Below are 21,395 nucleotides of genomic sequence, written 5' to 3' on the forward strand. Positions count from 1 at the left end.
AGTACCTATTGACAATTTGTAATGTGTATCAAATTGAGAAAGGAATGGTCTTTGCATTTCATACTAGGTCAAAGCAAAAAAATAGCCAATACATAACAAATCCATAAATCAAATGCTTCAAATAATATTTCAATAATGACTAATTGAGATTTATACTAAGTCTGTTGCAATACATAAAGATAACCATAATAGCTATACAAATATCAACATATCTATTTAATGAGTAGGTTTTCATATCCATTTCTGTTACAATTGGTTTTCACTTGACTCTTGTGACATAGAATTAATCTCATCACTGTGTTCATCTTTATATTAGCCCCTTTTTCCTTCAAACTTAATATTACATCTGCTGATGTATTATAAAAGCATCAGAAGTCTTTATAGCCATACAGAAAATTACAGTTTCATTTCTGTTTGTTCAACTATAGAAACTTTCCTATCCTGTTTTTTTTTCATGGCATATCGAATCATCCGTTTAAAGTTCATAGTTCAAAAGCAGGAAACCTGGCATTAGAAGGATCTAGCAAGTCTGTTAGGAAATATATTGTACCTGCCATACCTGTAACAAAAATTACATTGATTAGGAAATAAATTGTACCTGCCATACCTGTAACAAAAATTACATTGATAAGAAAATATATTGTACCTGCCATATCTGTAAAAAAAATTACATTGATTAGGAAATATATTGTACCTGCCATACCTGAAACAAAAATTACATTGATTAGGAAATATATTGTACCTGCCATAACAACAAGAGTGCACACACTGAAATGTCTCGCCTTCTTTACTAATCATTGCTATTATGTTGATAGTCCTGAATATAAAGCTTTATTACAACTGTCACATAAACTTAACATTAACAAAGAAAACTAAACATTGACCAATGAACCATGAAAATTGGGTCAAGGTCAGATGAACGCTGCCAAGCAGACATGTACACCTAACAATTCTTCCATACAACAAATATAGTTGACCTATTGCTTATATTTTAAGAAAAACAGACAAAAACACAATAACTTAACACTGAGCAATGAACCGTGAAAATGAGGTCAAGGTCAATTAAAACCTGCATAACTCACATATAGATCATAAAATATTTCCATACACCAAATATAGTTGAACTATTGCATACAGTATTAGAAAAAAAGACCAAAAACACAAAAACTTAACTATAACCACTGAAGCATGAAAATAAGGTCAAGGTCAGATGACACCTGCCAGCTAGATATGTACACCTTACAATCATTCCATACACCAAATATAGTAGAACTATTGCATCCAGTATAAGAAAAACAGACCAAAACACAAAAGCTTAACTATAATCACTGAAGCATGAAAATGAGGTCAAGGTCAGATGACACCTGCCAGATGGACATGTACACCCTACAGTGCTTCCATACACCAAATATACTAGACCTTTTGCTTATAATATCTGAGATATGGACTTTACCACCAAAACTTAACCTTGTTCACTAATCCATGAAATGAGGTCGAGGTCAAGTGAAAACTGTCTGACAGACAATAGAACCTTGCAAGGTACGCACATATCAAATATAGTTATCCTATTACTTATAATAAGAGAGAATTCAACATTACAAAAAATTTGAACTTTTTTTTGAAGTTGTCACTGAACCATGAAAATGAGGTCAAGGACATTGGACATGTGACTGACGGAAACTTTGTAACATGACTGAGGCATCCATATACAAAGTATGAAGCATCCAGGTCTTCCACCTTCTAAAAAATAGAGCTTTTAAGAAGTTAGCTAATGCCGCCACCGTCGCAAGATCACTATCCCTATGTCAAGCTTTCTGCAACTAAAGTCGTAGGCTTGACAAAAATTACATTGATTAGGAAATATATTGTACCTGCAATACCTGAAACAAAAATTCCAATTCATTACCATACAATTTCCTTCTAATTAATCAGCATACAACAACGGGTCACAGATTAATTTCCATATGACATTTATAAAGTGTTTTTCATGATAATGGCATGTAATTTTTGAGAACCACCGACCTTCAATAGGAAATTGAAGTCAATTGCACCCACACGAGCAGGCTTCAAACTCACAACCTCAGTGTTGACTGGCTAGTGATTACAGTTGTAAATACTGTACCACTCAGACACCGAGGCCCCTTTTTCAAATTTTGTCACCTGATTATCTTATTACAAAATGAAGTCTCACCTGATAAAAGCAGTAAGATCAAAGGGTGGTCAGCTCAGTGACAGAATAAAGTCTCACCTGATAAAAGCAGTAAGATCAAAGGGTGGTCGGCTCAGTGACAGAATAAAGTCTCACCTGATAAAAGCAGTAAGATCAAAGGGTGGTCAGCTCAGTGACAGAATAAAGTGTCACCTGATAAAAGCAGTAAGATCAAAGGGTGGTCGGCTCAGTGACAGAATAAAGTCTCATAGGTAGGGTGACATGTCCTACTGTGAATATACACACTGCAAAACTTGTGCTATTTTAATTACAGATGCTGAATTCACTAGCAATTTGACCAAGAAGTCATATTTTACCAGATGTTACGATGATCTGAATTGTAAATCTATAAATGTCGTCTACGGATTAGAGTGCAACCTTTGCGGATTGGTATACGTCGGTGAAACGAAAGGAAGGCTTAACAAACGTATGTGCGGTCATAGATCAGACATTAACCTTAATGCTAACGACATTCTATACCAGCATTTCAATCAGCCCGATCATTCCATCGTTTCTATGACAGTTCGCATTATTGAAAAGATATACCATAGCTCTAACAATCCTAATCTTTCAACGACTCTCCGTAGACAAAAAGAAGACTACTGGATTAGACAATTGGGAACTGCAACACCTTATGGCTGCAATGACAAAATTGATGGTATAGGTATTCTATCTAGTCCTTCGTGTAACTCGGTGAATGTGATGAATATTTTCAACTCGACTCCTCGACGTAGACGCAGTCATGGTCATCGTCATTATACATCACCTTCTCTGCATGATGTCTCTATTAATGACTTGCTGCCATTCATACAAAAGCCGTTAGGTATTCATCACATTCGCACGAAACTTTATTCATTACCCCTTTCAAAACTTCATTCTCTGTTCAATTTATGTTTGGAATCCACTGTTACAAACCCTCATTCAAACCAATACAAACTTGAAGCTATAATTTCGGATATTGCAAGTCACAGACTTTTCAAGCCAGTTCGCATTGGAAAAGATGAAAAAGAGAAAAGATATTTTCTTAATCTTTCCTTTGCCAACAAAGGTCTTGATGGCGTCAACCTAGGCAATATCCTTCATCATTAATTAGTGCAATCGAAAATACCTCCTTATTTCAAAGACCAGTCTGTACCAATAATTTCTTATACCTATACCAAACTTATTGCAACTAAAATTTTCAATTACAAACGCGTTTTGCAGGATCTCGATATTGACGACTTCAAGTCTAAACCTCCTGATTGCACTTGTGCTAGTTCCAAATTCACATATAATCCTGCTGGCCACGTTATTACCGGTGACCTTAACATTGTTAATAACACTTCTCTACGAAATGTGTTATCGAAAGGTCCCAAATATCGTGAGCCTAAATCCATCAATTGGAAATACAACTTTAAAATTTTGATGGATTCAGTCGAGGATTATGCCAGGCAATGGGCTAAGCGCGAGAAGGAAGACGTAGACACTTTTTCCGAATGGATTAAGGCAGTGAGGTCGTTGATACAAATCAGAATTAAGAAACTGAATGGGTCCATCAATGCCCATGCTACGTCAGTCTTTAAAGACCCAAATGTTGCAAAACACCTATCCGACCTCCATGACAAATATGTTGTTGTCCCCGCAGATAAAGCCCCAAATAACATCGTTTTTGTTTGTAAAAGTCATTACATCAACTGCTTGATAAACGAATTAGGTATTGACAATTTACTTTGAAACTCAACATATACCCTCACGACACTTACCAAAGAGGAAATCCTGGATAATCATAGGTCTGTTCTATGTTCCTTTGGAATTTCAACCAAAGATGAAGAACTGGATTTTCCATCACTGTATTGGATACCTAAACTACATAAGTGTCCTTACAAACAACGGTATATTGCTGGGTCTTCCAAGTGCTCCACGAAACCTCTTTCTAAATTATTAACATCTATTTTATCAGCAATCAAAGAGGGGCTTCAAAGTTATTGTGAAACTGCCTATTCTAGAGGTGGCGTGAATCAGATGTGGATACTTAAAAATTCAAAAGATCTTTTAGAGTACATACAATCTAACTGTCTTTCATCTTGTAACAGTATTAAAACATTTGACTTTTCTACTCTCTACACAAGTATTCCACATTCCAAACTAAAAGACAAATTGAAAGAGTTGGTATTACTTTGCTTCATAAAAAAGAATGGCCAACGTAGATACAAGTATCTTGTCTTAGGGAGGGATAAATCCTACTTTGTAAAGAATCACTCTGATTCAAACAAAAAATTCTCTGAAACTGATATTATCAAGATGCTTGATTTCTTGATTGACAACATATTTGTCAGTTCGGAGGACGTGTTTTTCAACAGACTGTCGGCATTCCAATGGGAACAAACTGTGCCCCTCTACTCGCCGACTTGTTTCTTTATTATTATGAGGCTGACTTCATGCAGGAACTTCTTAGGAAGAAAGATAAGAAGTTAGCAATATCCTTTAACTCTACTTTCCGCTATATAGATGATGTTCTTTCACTAAACAATTCAAAATTTGGTGACTATGTGGAACGCATCTATCCAATTGAACTAGAGATAAAGGATACTACAGATACAGTTAAGTCAGCTTCATATCTTGACTTACATATAGAAATTGACAATGAGGGTCGGTTGAAAACAAAACTTTACGACAAAAGAGATGATTTCAGCTTTCCAATTGTGAACTTTCCATTTCTAAGTAGCAACATTCCAGCAGCACCTGCATACGGGGTATATATCTCCCAATTGATACGATATTCCCGTGCTTGCATTTCCTATCATGATTTTCTTGATAGAGGTTTGCTGCTCACAAGGAAGCTATTAAACCAAGAGTTCCAAATGGTGAAGTTGAAATCATCCCTTCGTAAATTTTACGGACGCCATCACGAGTTGGTTGACCGTTATGGAATAACCGTTTCACAAATGATATCGGATATGTTCCTTACGTCGTAACTACAATCCCCTTCCCTTTCATGAATATGACCTACCGAATTAGACTATTTACCGGATTTGTAATCACATAAGCAACACGACGGGTGCCACATGTGGAGCAGGATCTGCTTACCCTTCCGGAGCACCTGAGATCACCCCTAGTTTTTGGTGGAGTTCGTGTTGTTTATTCTTTAGTTTTCTATGTTGTGTCGTGTGTACTATTGTTTTTCTGTTTGTCTTTTTCATTTTTAGCCATGGCGTTGTCAGTTTGTTTTAGATTTATGAGTTTGACTGTCCCTTTGGTATCTTTCGTCCCTCTTTTTGTAAACTAGTACATAAATCAAGATCAATGTGTTGTTCTAGTACAAAGCTGGGTTCATTTTCCTATCATATTTATACTATAACATGATTTTGTACTGAATATGATGTAATTGCCGCTAGACATTAAACAGCCATTCATCACAATCATTGGTTTCTTTAAAAAAGACTTGAGCATTTCTAATATACAGCTTATGAACATGAAAACCAGTTTGATTTCCTGGTAAATATTTAAAGAACAGAAAGATAATAAATCTCACTTCGAACTAAAACAACTTTCATGAAATTGTTTATGGCATTTGACTTTGGACTTTTTTAATATAAGGTTATTTTTTTATATAATATATTATTGTATGATGTTTTGAAACTTCTATATTAATTTAGTCACCTTCAAATAAAGAGTATGGTGTGTCTGCACTTCTACATCCATGTTTACCATAGTTAATGCACCATTCACCAAACTGAAATGAAAGTTTTATTTTTAGTGAATAATGATTAAATTTCAAAAAGGTACAAAATGCTAGTACTCCTTCAGCATAAAGGGTTTTGGAAGAATAAAAATTTTACCATTGAAAAAACCACTGAAATCGTATGTTGCCGGTTTTTTACTAAGAGTTAAATATTGATAAATGTATTATTTATAGCTAATAGCATGAGATACATGGTCCGAGACCATATTTTCAACCTAGCATTTAAAGTGAAGTAGTGATTTGGTCCAGCTGAAAAAGGTTAAAAATTAGCACTTTGGAAGTAGTCAAAAGATTTCAAGACCCCTTTAACATAAAATTGTCCATATTTTAAGTTTGAGCTGATGAAGTTTTCTATAATTTTTATATATTTTGTCCAAAAAAAAAGTAGTACAACACACTGAATCAAAGAGCTGATAGCTCTGAGGTGGAAGAAGGTGAATAAAATGTAACTTGAATTACCATAAAAGCAGCCCCACTATTACTCAAAATCTTTATTTGAAAATCCTGTTTTTGAGATGTAAATTCATTTCAATACAGAAATTTCGTCTATATATTAAGTTTCACGAGTGTATAACATGGAGAAGCTCTGAAGGTATACATTACTCCAATTTTGTTTGGGTGTGAACCATCGATGTTTACAGCAATATCAAAGAATAAGATGATGATGGTAGAAAGAACTATAGGCGTCATGTGGCAAATATTACATGCATATCGGACCATGAGTTGTCAATCTGTATGAAAAGCTTTCCAATACAACCATATTGTTGAGAAGGAATGTTTACATGCTATACTCTCGTACTAGTATTACAGGGTTCTTGTGGCGTTCATCTTAGACACACATCTTTTTAACGATGTTTAAAAAAAAGACAGAACCAATTCAATGTCATATTTCTCTATTTTTAAAATATAACTAAAAGTCTTTTATCTGACAAGAATACCCCTATTTAGCGGACAAGTAATTTATTCTTTTTTCTGTTATTGAATACCAAGAAAGAAAATAAATCCCGAAATTAATTTGAAACTTTGATACTCAATAGTTTCCCAGCAAAATATTCACATCCCTTGGGGATAATCAGTGTTCGTCCAGTGGCATATATAACAATTGTGATGACGAATTCCTTCCTTTGTTCGTGAACAATCTTATTGAAATATATATCTGTGATTTTACTATGTCCACATCTTCGATGAACCAAAGCAAATTATACATCGACCTGTATTTAAATCAAATTGGTTCTCTTCTTCTTCTTCTTCTGGTATACAATAGTCTATCGACATTAGATGATTACATACTGTTGGCATACGTGGACTAGTCTATTTACAAATCTTTTACCCCAATTTATTCAAAATGTATGTTTTTTTTATGTTCAATGTATACATGTATATATTTTAAATTGCGCTATAGTTCCGTAACTTTCTACCCAGTCGTATAAACGAATCGTCGACAAGTGCGTACATTTTTTTAAATCAATATTTCTGGTATGTTCCAATCTGTCCTTCACTATTGACAATGAGTATATATTACATTTTCCCAAATTCACCCTTGGAAAAAATATTTAAATAGAGTTTAATTTCATCAAATCTTATTTTTGGGTATTATTTATATTTTTATGAATAATATTCTTTACACCAGAAATGTATTTTATAAACAAGCGTATGAGTTTAGTAATGACAAGTAAGACAGAGTTGTATATTATACATCTGATAGTTCAAAATGGAAAGTTATAAGTTATCGGCCGTGTACACTGATCAATACCTGCAGATTTGAAACGATGCATGAACTTGCAAGCCCGACAGGAAATCGCTTGAATACCTGGACGTGTCACCTCACACCCCTCACAATACCTTTGGAAGTAATACCTTTAGCCATGCTGGTGATCAGATGAGGGAAGATCAGAATATATTTGAAAAAAGTTTATTACTTTAAAGAATTATGAACAAATTAGATTTTCGAAAACACGGAACACTTATTTATGATTTCAACTTTGACTTTTTACCTAATTCCAATATCAACAGTTTAAAAACAACAGACCATGGTAATTTAAAAAAATAAGAATATTTTCCGTATTAAGTTAGTTAGTCGGATAAAACAACCGTACGATTGACAAGATATCGACACGCAATTACGACTACATCGGTTACTGTAGTTTTGTTCCTTTGTGGTTTATAGACATATCGTTGTTATTAATCGGGAAAGAAGACAAAATGGCTGAACGCAGAGAATTGATACCGCTAAATTTAAAATCGATGGTGATCGCTTATCTAGCGGAATAAAACTTTAATATCTATGAATTTGAGCATTTTTATACAGAATGAACATAATATCAATTTTTGATTTTTTTTGCGAAGTTTCCCTTTAATTTTTGTTTCACCCACCTTATAAGCTTGATATAAGTATTTCTGGTCATTGGTCAATCTGTACAAAGCCAGAAAAGCATAACCATTTCCAGCAGTACCATGACAGATTCCATATCCTTTCTTCAATATACCTCTCTCCCAAATTACAGAGGAACATCTTTTGGCTGCTTCTAAGTACTTCTCATCTGAAAATAACTAACAAATTAAGGTAGATTTTTGTATAAATAATCATCCTAGACATACTCAATTTCCTCTACCATTTTTGCTGTGTAAGATGCATGAAATTCCAATTTTTGATATGATGTAAAAAAAAAAAAAACTGCTTCAAATACCTTCTTGAAAAAAATGTCCTTTTGAAATAATTCTGCTGTATGTGTTAACTTTATGTTAGTCAAAGACATTTTCAAAACTTAATCAATGTTAATTTTTTAAGATTATTTGGTCTCTAAAACAAACATTCCACTAAGATGGGGAAAATTTGGTACATGGATTTCAGTGAAGAAACTGAAAACTGACCATCAAGTATACCCTTTGGTAGCCACATTTTAATCCACTCTTATGAAATAATTAAAAATATAAGAAAAATTATATAGTTTTTTGACTAATTTTGTAAAGACTATAAAACATACAATAATAAAAGAGCAGATTGCTCTGAGGGATACGACTGCCATTGTTTTCACTGACACATGTAGCTGGATAATATTTTTTTCAAAACTAATTCAACTTCACATGTAAAATGTAAAATATACATAATCTGAATAGTTACAATTTAGCCAATTCCGGATAAAAGTATATGAACAATATACTTAGGCCTATTGTGTTTTAGTTTTGTACTATTAATTATAAGTTTACTTTCCTCAGCAGTCACTGAGACTCAGAGTGAGAGAAGGTATTTCACTTCGTATCTTGCATGTATCACCTTTTTTCCTACGTTAATTCTAGAAGGAACCCCATTCCTAACACTTTAAATATTTAATTTCCTTTGGGTCAGTGATCATGACTTCTTTCCGTACACATTCCTCGGTTCAAATTGCGATCGTTTTTAATATAATACGACGTTTATCGACAGAAAGAGTTTAATTTTTCTCAATGTGTTGTTTTGATTCAGAATTCACGGAAGTTACTTCCGAAAGGGAGACTCCATTTCGTCTGAAAAGGTGTTGTAGTTACTTTTACGATGTGGACTACATTTATTTTAATTTAAATGATGCATATGATTTAAAATTATGCAACAACAATAACCCTCAATAGCAGACATACATAGAAAGGATCCCATGAGTTATAAATTAATCAATTGAGTGGGGAATCCAGAGCATACATTCAATCTAATACCCTTTGAAGTCAAGAAAACTATACGCATGCACATAATTACCTAACAAACCCTGGAGCAAGAATGTACATTAATTAAACGACATAGATGGTTCTCTATTTCTTTAGGGAAGTACATTATCAAATATCAGTTTCATAACAGTGACATATAAGAAAAACTCCACTTCAGTTCTTATATGACAGAAATAGATTTATCTGAATTCAGAGAACTCTCGCATTTTTATCACAACTGGGGAATTCCCTCTGACATGTTTCTAAATTTATAAAAACACTAAATATAAATACTGATTAATTCTGAATTTCCATGTTGTTAAAAACACGCATATAAGTCAAGGGAAATATCAAACATGAAGATTATGAAAAGAACATTATAGGAAAGTTGTTTAAGTTCAATCCATTTGACGTTTGTTTTTACCTTTTAAAGCAAGACAATCATAAGAATCTGAGATGTTTCTTAATGTTTAGAATAAAACGGTTGACGTGAGGGCATGGCCCCTGAGCCAATCGTATAAGTCCACAGATTGCTTGAAAGCAATCGTATCCCAAAAATTGTTTAATTATAAAAAAAAAAATGTACCATGCTATATTGCTAAGAGAATTTGTCCTTAAGATTTTTAGCCCAGATGAGAAAATAACCAGTTAAACTGTCCATTTAGAATCAAATACAATGTACCTTTATTGCATTTGGTGACCATATTTTTGCCCAATCATGAAGAAACAAAAATCTTGGGAAGCCCAAAATACAAAATATATGACATCATCAAAATCAAAAATTAGCACAACAGAACAGATATAAAATTGTTAATGTCAACTTTGTCGGAGGGAGTAGCAACCTTTGTTCTAGTAATATTACATGATTTATAAATAGAAAACTTACAATAAAAATGTTCCAGCTAATTTTCCTGATATAAAAATGGAGATGTGGTTTGATTGCCAAAGAGACAATTCTTCACAACTAAAGGTCACTGTACAGCCTTCAACAATGAACAAAGCCATACCACATAGTCAGCTATAAAAGGCCCAGAAATATACATGTTTTAAGTAATGTCCTTTTAACTGATGTACATGTGTGTTTAAAATCCTCATATTGGAATTTTTACCTGGTAAGCTTTAATAAACATGTAAATCCAACCAGGGGCACCATGACACCAGTGTATCAGCTTGTCACCTGACAAACTCTCTATTGATGAGGGACAATTCCCTGACGGAAACTGTAATGACAGCATCCAATCAACTGTTGGTCGTACTAAAGTGTGTAATGAGTCATTGAAAGATGGATCTTTTACCTGTGAAAAAGATATATACTAGCTAATCTATACACCCATTGTAGATTCAAAATAAAAACAGGAATGTTCATGCTGAAATATCTGACCTGTTTTACCATCATGATTGAATTTTATGTTGAAAGTTTTAATGTCAAGTTTACTTCAGGGTATCACATATACACTTAACATTATCATAAACCATGAAAACTATGTCATGGTCAGATGAACATGCACACCGTATACCAAATAAAAGTGAAACTTTTCTTGTAGTTTCTGAGAAACAAACATAATCCCAACAATGTACACCGTACACACAACAAATATAGTTGACATAGAAAATATTGATGACAGTACTTCAACTATTACACACAATTACCATAAATTAATTTAATGCCAGAAACTGACCTTATGTGTACTGATTGATATTTTAGTCTTAGATTCATGATTTCTGTTAGTAGTTGTTATTGGCTTTGAAACTAGTTGTCAGTAAATGTAAGTACTCTCAAATCTGTACTTCCTGTCGGTTTTGTTGTTAAGGAATGGATAAATACCCTGCCTGTCCTGTCTGTGCTTTTTTATTGTATTGATCTGATCAGTTACAGCTTTTTTTTAAACTGATTTTTACAGTTTGTTCTTAATGTTTGCTGTTACACCACTGTCCAAGGTTAGGGGGATGGTTGAGTCCTCACAAACATGTTAAAGCTCTTCACATTCATTTTTTTTTTATATATATATTAGGCTATTAGTTGTCTTAATTGAGTTGCAAGAATCTTTTATAGTCAACTATATAGTATAGGTTTTTCTCATTGTTGAAGGCTATGTTACCTATAATTGCTTACACCCACTTCATTTGAACTTTGGTCAATAGCTGTCTCATTGGTAATCACACCACATCTCTTAGTTACATTGTATTAATATTATGCTGAGTTCACACGTAATTCGAATTTGATTCGCATTAACTAATTCGAATTAGTTTAATTCGCATTCGAAACGTTTTACGTCCTAACGTCAATTCTAATTCGAATTGCAATGCGCGACAAATTCGCTTTACTGTCCAAACGACGTTAGCTTTTAATTCGTATTAACAAAAAATGTATTTCTAATGTGTATTGACTAATTCGAATTAGTTAATTCCAATCAATTTGAATTAAAAAAGAAGAGTGTGTGAACGCGATAAGCGATTTTGATTCGCATTCGATTCGAATTCAATTCGAATTAAATGTCCGTGTGAACATAGCATTAGTACATTTGTCCAGTTTATTTCATTGAAGTTATCTTAATGATATTTATTCAGAAGCATTTATAGATAAATAGTTGACACCATTTAGTCGAATTTCAGATATTATGTTAATTATTCAAATTAATGTATAAAAACCTGCATTAACAAAAACAAAATCCCAGCAATGCCATGAGCTGCTCCAAGATATTTTTTTTCATGCCACTCATACATCAAGGGACAGTGACATTGTTCCTGTTGTGAGAGTCTCCTTCCAGAATCTATAATAGAAGATGCCACCTGCAAAAAATATTTATACTAGTTATACAATACATTAATAAAGTGTACATCAGAAATTATCTTTAATTCTTAAAATTCAATTATAATATTGATACAGATTTTCAGCTTAATTGAGTAACGGAACTAACACAAAATAGTTCTAAAAAAAACCCTCACTTATCAGAGACAATTGAACTATTTAAATAATATCTCTGCATGATATAAGTTGCATAGTGCATGCAGTATTAGGGAGCAACCATTTGATTTTATAAAAAGGGGGGATGAAATTTGAAAGAAGACAGGACAGGAGTTTTGAGCAAAAAGAAAGGCAGGATGAGCAACTTTGCCAAAGAAAGGCAGGATGAGCAACTTTGCCAAAAAAAAAAAGGCAGGATGAGCAACTTTGCCAAAAAAAAAAAAGGCAGGATGAGCAACTTTGCCAAAAAAAAAAAAGACAGGATGACAATTTATTTAAAAAAAAAGTCAGGCTTAACTAATAAAAAGAAAAGAAAGGACCAAATAGAGTGAAAAATAAAAAGACAGGACAGAGATCAAAGCTAAAAAAAATACAGAAAAAAAATTTCATCCTAGCACCCATAAAAATAAAATGTTATCTCCCTGAATACTGAAATCAACATAATAATTGCACTCCAATATCTCTGAATAACATTATTTTCAAATTTCAAACAGTTTGTTATTAAAAACTGAGTATCACCTTGCTAATGAGTGCATTATCTACTACTTCTTCTCCTATGTGATGTTGAACATATAACAGAGAATACAAATATCCAACACGCCCATTCAGTGCTTCATCTGGCAGTGCTCTATCAGTACATACTGTATCATGTAATCCTGCAAGTCTGTACATAATAGAAAATAGTTCAATTATTAAATCATAATAACTTTGTTCTTTTCCCCCAAACCTCTTAGTAATTGATTACGTTTTTTTCAGAAAATTGCTAACTTGCTTATAAAAATAATTGTTTGATACACAAATACCTAAATAATTAAAATAGTTTATAAAATAGGAAATAAAGTAAGGTTTAATAAGTATACAGCATATAAGATCACATATATTTATGTAAAACCATTATAACAAATCCAGAATAAAATTAACCAGGATTGTCAGTTTTCCTAACAAAGGTCAGTTGTTCTCTGAGACCAACTATCTCTATAAAAAACACTTACTGCTATGAAAAAGCTCAATAGTTCTGAAAGTGGTATTAAACACCGATTAATCAATTAATCAATCATATCCAGAATTGTAAAATAAGGAACACACCTTTATGAGAAAAAAATGCATTAATCATAATTTCTTCTTTTTAATGGGAACCTAGTCCCTCTACATTGGCATTTGAATATAAATGCCACTTTCCATTCAATATGTTGAACATATGACAGTTGTTATCCATTCATTTGATGAGTTTGAGCTTTTGATTTTGCCATTTGATTAGGGACTTTCCGTTTTGAATTTTCCATGGAGTTCAGTATTTTTGTGACTTTACTTTTTACCCAGTTATTAGACCACTGAGATCTTTATAATAATGTAGAAAAATACTACCTGTCAAGACAAGATTTCCTGTCATCCTCATGTTTTAACAGATGATTTATTACAGCACCAATAGCTAAAGGTCCTGCATCCCCACACAGAAAACTATATTTTCTCCCCTTTAAATGACGAAAAGGTTTTTTGATGTACTCTAGTCCTGTTTTTAAATACTGTTGGGTACCAGACTCAAGTCTCCTGTGTAGATGGATATAGAGAAGTGCAATGCCTGAATCAATATAAGACTGTCAAATAATTTCATTGGCAATTGTAAATACTATTATTGTTTGAAATAATCAGATTTGATATTCATATACTAGTAAGTCAAACATTTTTTTTTAATTTGAACTAAAATGTTACACATCTCTTTTTCTATATAATTGTAAGGTAACCTTGTGACTTAAGTAATGTTGTTGTTATTTGGTAAAGAAAGCTAGGACATGGTGTAGCAATTCATGATACCTTATCACTATGCAGATAAGGAAGTAATAGATGCAAAGGAACATTGCTATATTGTTGTTCTTCATCTGAAGTGTGACCTTCAATATGGAGCAGAATCAATACTCTCTTTACTGTAATTTCATAATATTATAACCCCTTGTGAATATGTATTCGAAATTCTTGTCTAGATGTCAATCTATACATTGTATTAATTGGAATCTTTAATATCTAATAAACTTAATATAGATGTGCCTGTCCCAAGTCAGGAGCCTGTATTTCAGTGGTTGTTCTTTGTTGCTGTTTTACATTATTTTGTTTGTAAATTAGGCTGTTAATTTTCTTGTTTGAATTGTTTTACATTTGTCATTTCTGGACCTTCTATAGCTAACTATTTGGTATGGGCTTTGCTTATTGTTGAAAGTCATACAGTGACCTACAGTTGTTGATTTCTGTACAATTTGGTCTCTTGTGGAGATTTGTCTCATTGGCAATCATACCACAACTTCTTTTTTATATTTGTTCCAAACCATGAGTATTTGGACCATATGCGTACGGTCTGGACTGTATGCATATACTCGTACGGTCGGACCATACGAGTATACTCATACAGTCTGGTACGAGCTGGACCTTACATGTATTTGGACCATATGGGTTTATTTTAAACAAATATTTATCAAAAACATTTATTGAGTTTTTACAAATTGATATTATTACAATTATATGAATGAAGTGAATTAGTGAAACATTGAAATTAAATAATGCTTAATTTTCTATCTAAATCCTAATTTTGCACTCTTAATGACACTTGCTGCCACAAGGAACATCAGATTTCTAACATTAAGAGAAAGGACATTTATATCAAAGGATGGGAGGAGGGGTGGGGTAATACTTTGATCCCTAATTTTATGGAGAAAAAAGTATTCTGTTAAAGCAGATGACAAAAAAATATACTGAATCCAGATTTTTTCCCCCCATACTTTATAATGTTAAATATTGCAAAAAAGTTTGATTGATAGCGTTGAAAAACTCAGTAAAAGGAGTAGGTCCGGTAAGGACCGATTTTGGCCTCAAATTTCAGGTTCATCTGACGAAAGATTTTGACCACTTTTTAAACACTTAAGTGTCTATTTTATTTGAATTAATTAGTTTATGTGAAAGATTTTAACAGATTTAGTCATTAAAAACGATCTGATTCAAGTTCAAATATGAAAAATCTACCCTAATATGCTGGAAAATGTCACTTTTCAGATGGTTTTTGGTAAAAATGAAAGTGGCCGCATCCGTGTTCATCCTCAACCTTTATATATGTTATGTATTATCATGAAATACAACTTACATTTCAATATTAAGGATGAACACGAATGCGGCCACTTTCGTTTTACACGAAAACCGTCTAAAATTTAACTAAAATGCTAGAATTATGAGGATTTCAGTAATTTAGCATGACTTAATGGTGCTAGTACCGCATATATGTGCATTGTATTGTCAAAAACAGCCCATATTTATGTAGCAGAAGCATTCTACTGTCCAATAAATAACTAAAGGTTTACATTTTAACAATTTTGTAAAACTGCTATATTTTGGGGCCAAAAAGGGGTCTTACTGAACCTACTCCTTTATCGTGTAAAACTCTGACTCAGACAAAAAATCCTAACATAACTCCTTTCCAATAACTTCAATTCAGTGAGCGATATTCAATATCATGTACATGTATTACTGACATGCTAAATGCAGGAGATTAACAGATTAAATTAATGGGACTTTTTTATATAGTTAAAACTTTTAAAAGATTTTGTTCCAATTACAATTGAATTTTTATATATTTATTCGAGATTTCATTTATGTTGATCTGTAATATACATTATATACATTTGCCTCTAATAAACTTGACCAACTTCTATAAATCAGACAGACCATACGCGTATGGTCCAACCGTATGCATATTTTGAAAAAGTACTCATACAGTCCGGACCGTACCATACGGTCTGGAACATATATATTGTAAGCTATAAAATGTGTACTTTAAAATAACAAATAATTGACAAAATGGTAATAGCTAGAGTGTTTTATACCTGCAGTTCCTGTATATACTGTATAGTTACTGCCATCTTCACTTTCCAATCCTCTATATAGTTTTTCTAATAATTTATTGATGGCTCTTTGTACATGTTCTTTCTGTTCTGATTTCAACTATAATCAACATAGACACATCTATCATGTTAATCAACTATAATCAATATCGACAAAATTATCATCTCCATAATGACGCCTTTTGACGCCTGTGTAGTACCTCAGTTGAAACACTTTGACTAAAAAGTGTCTGCAGTTAACTTAATAAAATTTGTATCCAATATGAAAAGGAATATCATAGAAATATGCGACTTAAATCTATTTGATAAAATAGTTGTTTTTCGCAATGCCTTAATATATACTATAAAGCATATGTTCAGCATTTTATTAAAAAAATCCTATGCGAATCAAGTATGCAAAAAAAAAAATTTCAATGGAGGAAAGGGTTAATCAACTATATAATCAACATAGACACAATTATCATGTTAAGCAACTAGTACTACATGTATAATCAAACATGATGTGGTACATGTCAATTGCATGTACAACAGTATTTGAAAATTTGGTTGATTTAAAGTAATTGATAATAATCATGTTAAAACTGTTCACCAGTAAAATTTTTAAGCCTTCAGTGAAATGATACTTATGTTCAGAAGTCTTTTCACAGATACAATGCAAATGCCATTGTTTCATTGTCTTATCCGAACATCTATAAACCATTTTTTTTTTATATACAACACTAGATTCATGTAGATTTGATATTTGTGTGTAATTTTAGTTTGATTTATTTCCCTTGAATGCCAAGTTGGATGTATATTTGATATATAATTTATCAAATTTAACATGTACTAACTAACTTTTAACCATTTTTTTTGCAAAATCAGGAGCATGTCATGCAATAAATAGCATGAGCAAATCAGGTTTCATTTGGACCCATTTTATTTGAAATGACATTGAATGATTTATCTCTACAGCTTAGTGCCACAAGCACAGTCAATTATTGACAAAATGACAGTGAGATCACCAATAAAGCCCACATACATCATGTACATCAGTATATTAGTATGGTTCTTTACCAATATAAACATAAAATTAAAGATTTTTTTCAATTTCTTTCGAAACATAATTTTATCTAGTTTAATATGTTATAAAGTATGTTGGAATGATATTGTTTTGTATCTATTGTGATATTCTGGAACAATGAACAATGTTGCGATCTTAAGCAGTGAATGAGTACATGTATATATAATTATATATAGCCATGTGTCAGTTGGTTATGACCATCAAAATTCAAGAACATTTTGTACAGTGATTGTCATGCATTTTAACTCAATAAATTGTTTCTAGTTTTAATATTACAAATACTATCATGAATATAGAGTTTTGGTTTTTAAAGTCTAGCAAACAACGATGTACAGTAAATATAAAGGATGGGTGAATGGTTAATAAAAATTGTCTTTATAGAAGGATGTAATTTTTTCTAAGAGTTAATCAATGTGTATCTGTTTTCTCTGAGAAGGGACTTGGTGACAAAAGGGAAAATATAGGTGTTGCATTGAAGTGTGGTCCTGTCTGTTTGGAGTCCAATGTTATATATCTGTGAGGTACAATGTACTTTTGATGGACAAACATGATGTGGTACATGTACAAGTGGGTCTCATGGGGTTCTCAAGGCCGTAACTACCCTTGAGGCAAGTGAGGCAATTGCCTCACTAAAATTTCGACACTGATTTTTTTTTTATACATATTTATAAATATAAAAGTCATTTGTTGTTCTGTCTCAACCTTAATTTCTATAACTTGTCATAATTCCTTTTAAACCATTCTTCCTGGATATAACTCAGCATCTCAACGGGTGATGTTTCTCGATTACATTAACCTAGTAACTATAATCATCATGGATCTCTAGTTAAAAACAGGCTCTTGCAGAAAAAGGAAAAGGGACACTGAAGGTAAAGAAGGAATAATTCTAGTAAACTAGTTTTTTTTGTGAACAGTCTCTGAGTATTGCATATAACTTCATAAGAACAATCCAGAAACAATAAGTAAACTGACAAATCAAGTACAGGTCTTCGGAAGGGGGCAGTCCTGTCTGCGTATTCATTTCTCCGTTTTCACCAACTTTTGACAAATCAAGTACTGGGAATCGCAAGGGGGCAGTCCTGTCTGTGTATTCATTTCATGGATTAGTTTTTATCCATGTTTCTTTAACCTTAAAAATTTAAAGAATATATCCCATATCCCAATTTGATATTATTGAGTAATGGTAGAACCTTTAACACAGGATTTTGTCTTTACTTATTCGGACTATGGAATTTTGTTTCTTTATATTCGGGTTTTCGGAATCGGACACCTCAAACCCTAAATTTATAGATTCTGGAACTAGAAATAATTTGAAATTACGGACCTACATGTAAACGTCAAAAACTCCATTCCAAATCCCCTGTACCCATATCATATATACTTACTCTATAGATAGAATCATATACATGTATCTTATCTCATTCTATCCCTTACGTTTGTCTACTCTTTGTCAGCATAAAAGCGAGTTTAATATTTTGTAACTGCGACTGTATGATGGTGCTTACAGGATAGCTTAATTCCATTTTTAAACAAAACTGTTACTACCGATGATGCTACCGAATTGCTGATGGAGTAGGAATTGGAAGAAGACATTGATCATTGTGTTGATGATAATGTGCTACCTTTAGAAACACAGACTGCCCTGAAACGACTGAAAACTTGGAAAAGAGCATGCATACCTGCCAACTTTTGAAAATACCCATGGGGGTTTTAGCGCGCGACAACAATTTCAAAGTTTAAAATTCTTTGCGACGACTATTTTGCGCGAAAAAGTGTCATTTTTGCATGATTTGTAAGATGAGCTTACATCCCTTTTTTTAAGTTTATTTACATGATTCTAGTTATTATATCAGCAGAAAATATGAACATGTAGCTGTAAGACCAGGAATTATTTTCATGTGTAAGGATACTAAATAGTTGTTGACTTTTCCAATTTAAAATTATACACAAAGAAGGACTTTTATCAGGTTGGGAACAACACATAGGGATCCCCCCTCAATGTTAGGACATTAAAAACCACTTTTTAAGTACAAATGAGCATTCATATTATTTGAAGAAACTTTTCCCAAAGAACTGTACAGCTTATGATCTATCATTGTCTATCTGGTATTATATGGTCAACACATGTCCAAGAATTTTGATATGTTCTTGGCCTTATATCTTCTTTATTATTCAAAATAATAGGACTCTTCATTTAGAAAAGCTGTTCCAAATATAATGTCAGAATTTCCCATTTTTAAGTTAACAAATCTACATTTTCCTATTTAATTTTTACAAGAGTGAGCCCTTGACTAAGGGTTGTCCCTCATTTAAGGGATTCCTCATGTTGATGTGGAGGGGGGGGGGGGGGGGTTCCATGTGGAAAATAATGAAGAGTACATTATCCTTTAAATGATTGAATACATAAATAAAATTATGTTACAGTAAGTGTACATGTTATGTCAATAAATTAGTGAATAAACTACTATTTATTATATTCATGGTAGTACTGCATCATTGAAGTTTGTCAATCAGCCATGCTTTTATTCTTATTCAGTGTAAGAACCTCCTTGCAGTTGAAAAATCATTTGCCATGTTCACGTTTTTACAATTCTGACCAACAAACAGAGGAATACAACACAAGTTCAATATCTAGCATGTTAAAACAATCTTGAGAGAAAACGTTTTTGATTGGCTGATTAATTTGATCATGAGAAACGCACAATTTAATTGGCTGAACACGATTTTCCTCCATTGGACACAGTTCAAAATCGGGAACAACAATATTTTTCGTGTAAATTTTCACCAAATCGTGTTTTAGAGGGTTTTTCAGGAACACGATCGTGCAATCGTGACAAAGGGTCAAAATCGTGTAGTACACGCCTAAATCGTGAAAGTTGGCAGGTATGAGCATGCATGAGTGGTGAGAGATTGTGAGGTCTTGCCATGCTCCATGTTCATCGCGATAAGGATATCAGCAGACCAAGTTATGATTCTGAAACGATTTGACTGAACCGGCCATAGAAAAATTTGGCAAACTCTACTGACTCGATGTTTGTTCTATGTTCTGGCAGCAGACTCAAATCAGTGACATTTGGATGATTATTATCTTGCATATAAATTTAAATAAAGTCGTTAAAAACTTGGTGTTAGCAATAGTCTTTAAATATAAAAAAATTAAATAAAAAGTGTCCAAATTCAAAACATTATCAAACTCTCTAAAAATGCCTAGATTGCAGGATTTTGCACCATTCATTTCATACCCTCCAAATAAAAATTTCGCCTTGCTGCGTTCGGCTCAATTATTTTGCCTCACTAAAATAAGATGCCTAGTTACGGCCTTGGGTTCTAAGCGTGAGGCGTGATTGCCATTTTTTTGGAAGCGTGACATTAGAAAGTCAAATTATTGTGCCCTGAAAACGGGAAATGAAGTCTAGCGGGACACAGGAAATTACAAAAAAAATGAGAATTTGTTACGTGTAGGCGGGATACTGGAATCTGACAAAACCGTAAGCAGGATTTGGAGTCAGACTCCCCCTCCACCCCCTAATTAGCTCCCTGTACAACAGTATTATTATGTGAAAATTTTGTTGATTTTTATTTTTATAAAAATGCAAGATATTTGATAATCACTAAAATCATGTAAAAATTTGTATGCCCATACATACAGTGGAAAAGAAAAATGACATGCAATAAGATATTAATATATCAATGAAAGGGGCCACTACTATCACACCTGTCCTTTTGGATCAGTCAAATACTCGTCTTTATGCTGAGGAAATGGATTTTCAAATTCTCTCTTTTCACTCATATTTTTGTTTTGGTAAGTTGATACAATTTAAATAAATAATGTAAAACGAATTATATTTTTCTCCCTAAAGTTATGTATTCATATTTATCTT

At 32.7% G+C, this 21,395-nt stretch overlaps 1 protein-coding gene across 1 annotated transcript; it reads right to left on the minus strand.

Moving 5' to 3' along the window:
• Nucleotides 1–108: 108 nt before the first annotated feature.
• Nucleotides 109–21,350, minus strand: LOC143065130 (lanC-like protein 2). The gene is made up of 9 exons (XM_076238501.1): nucleotides 21,230–21,350; nucleotides 16,434–16,551; nucleotides 13,936–14,149; nucleotides 13,090–13,234; nucleotides 12,255–12,395; nucleotides 10,715–10,900; nucleotides 8,304–8,480; nucleotides 5,849–5,921; nucleotides 109–559 (listed from the first exon to the last, which is right to left on the minus strand). The coding sequence occupies exons 1-9, from the start codon at nucleotides 21,302–21,304 to the stop codon at nucleotides 483–485; spliced, it is 1,206 nt and encodes a 401-aa protein (XP_076094616.1). The 5' UTR covers nucleotides 21,305–21,350; the 3' UTR covers nucleotides 109–482.
• Between the last annotated feature and the right edge of the window lie 45 nt (nucleotides 21,351–21,395).

The sequence above is a fragment of the Mytilus galloprovincialis genome, chromosome 2, assembly GCF_965363235.1.
Source record: "Mytilus galloprovincialis chromosome 2, xbMytGall1.hap1.1, whole genome shotgun sequence".
In the NCBI taxonomy this organism is placed as follows: domain Eukaryota; kingdom Metazoa; phylum Mollusca; class Bivalvia; order Mytilida; family Mytilidae; genus Mytilus; species Mytilus galloprovincialis.

Excerpts from the sequence above, each read along its gene's own strand:
- LOC143065130 (XM_076238501.1), bottom strand. The coding sequence starts at position 21,304 with ATGAGTGAAAAGAGAGAATTTGAAAATCCATTTCCTCAGCATAAAGAC. Across the intron at positions 10,901-12,254 it reads TTTTGTTTTTGTTAATGCAG|GTAAAAGATCCATCTTTCAA; the intron begins GTTTTTATACAT and ends TCTTTTTCACAG. Across the intron at positions 560-5,848 it reads ACCATACTCTTTATTTGAAG|GTATGGCAGGTACAATATAT; the intron begins GTGACTAAATTA and ends TTTTTGTTACAG.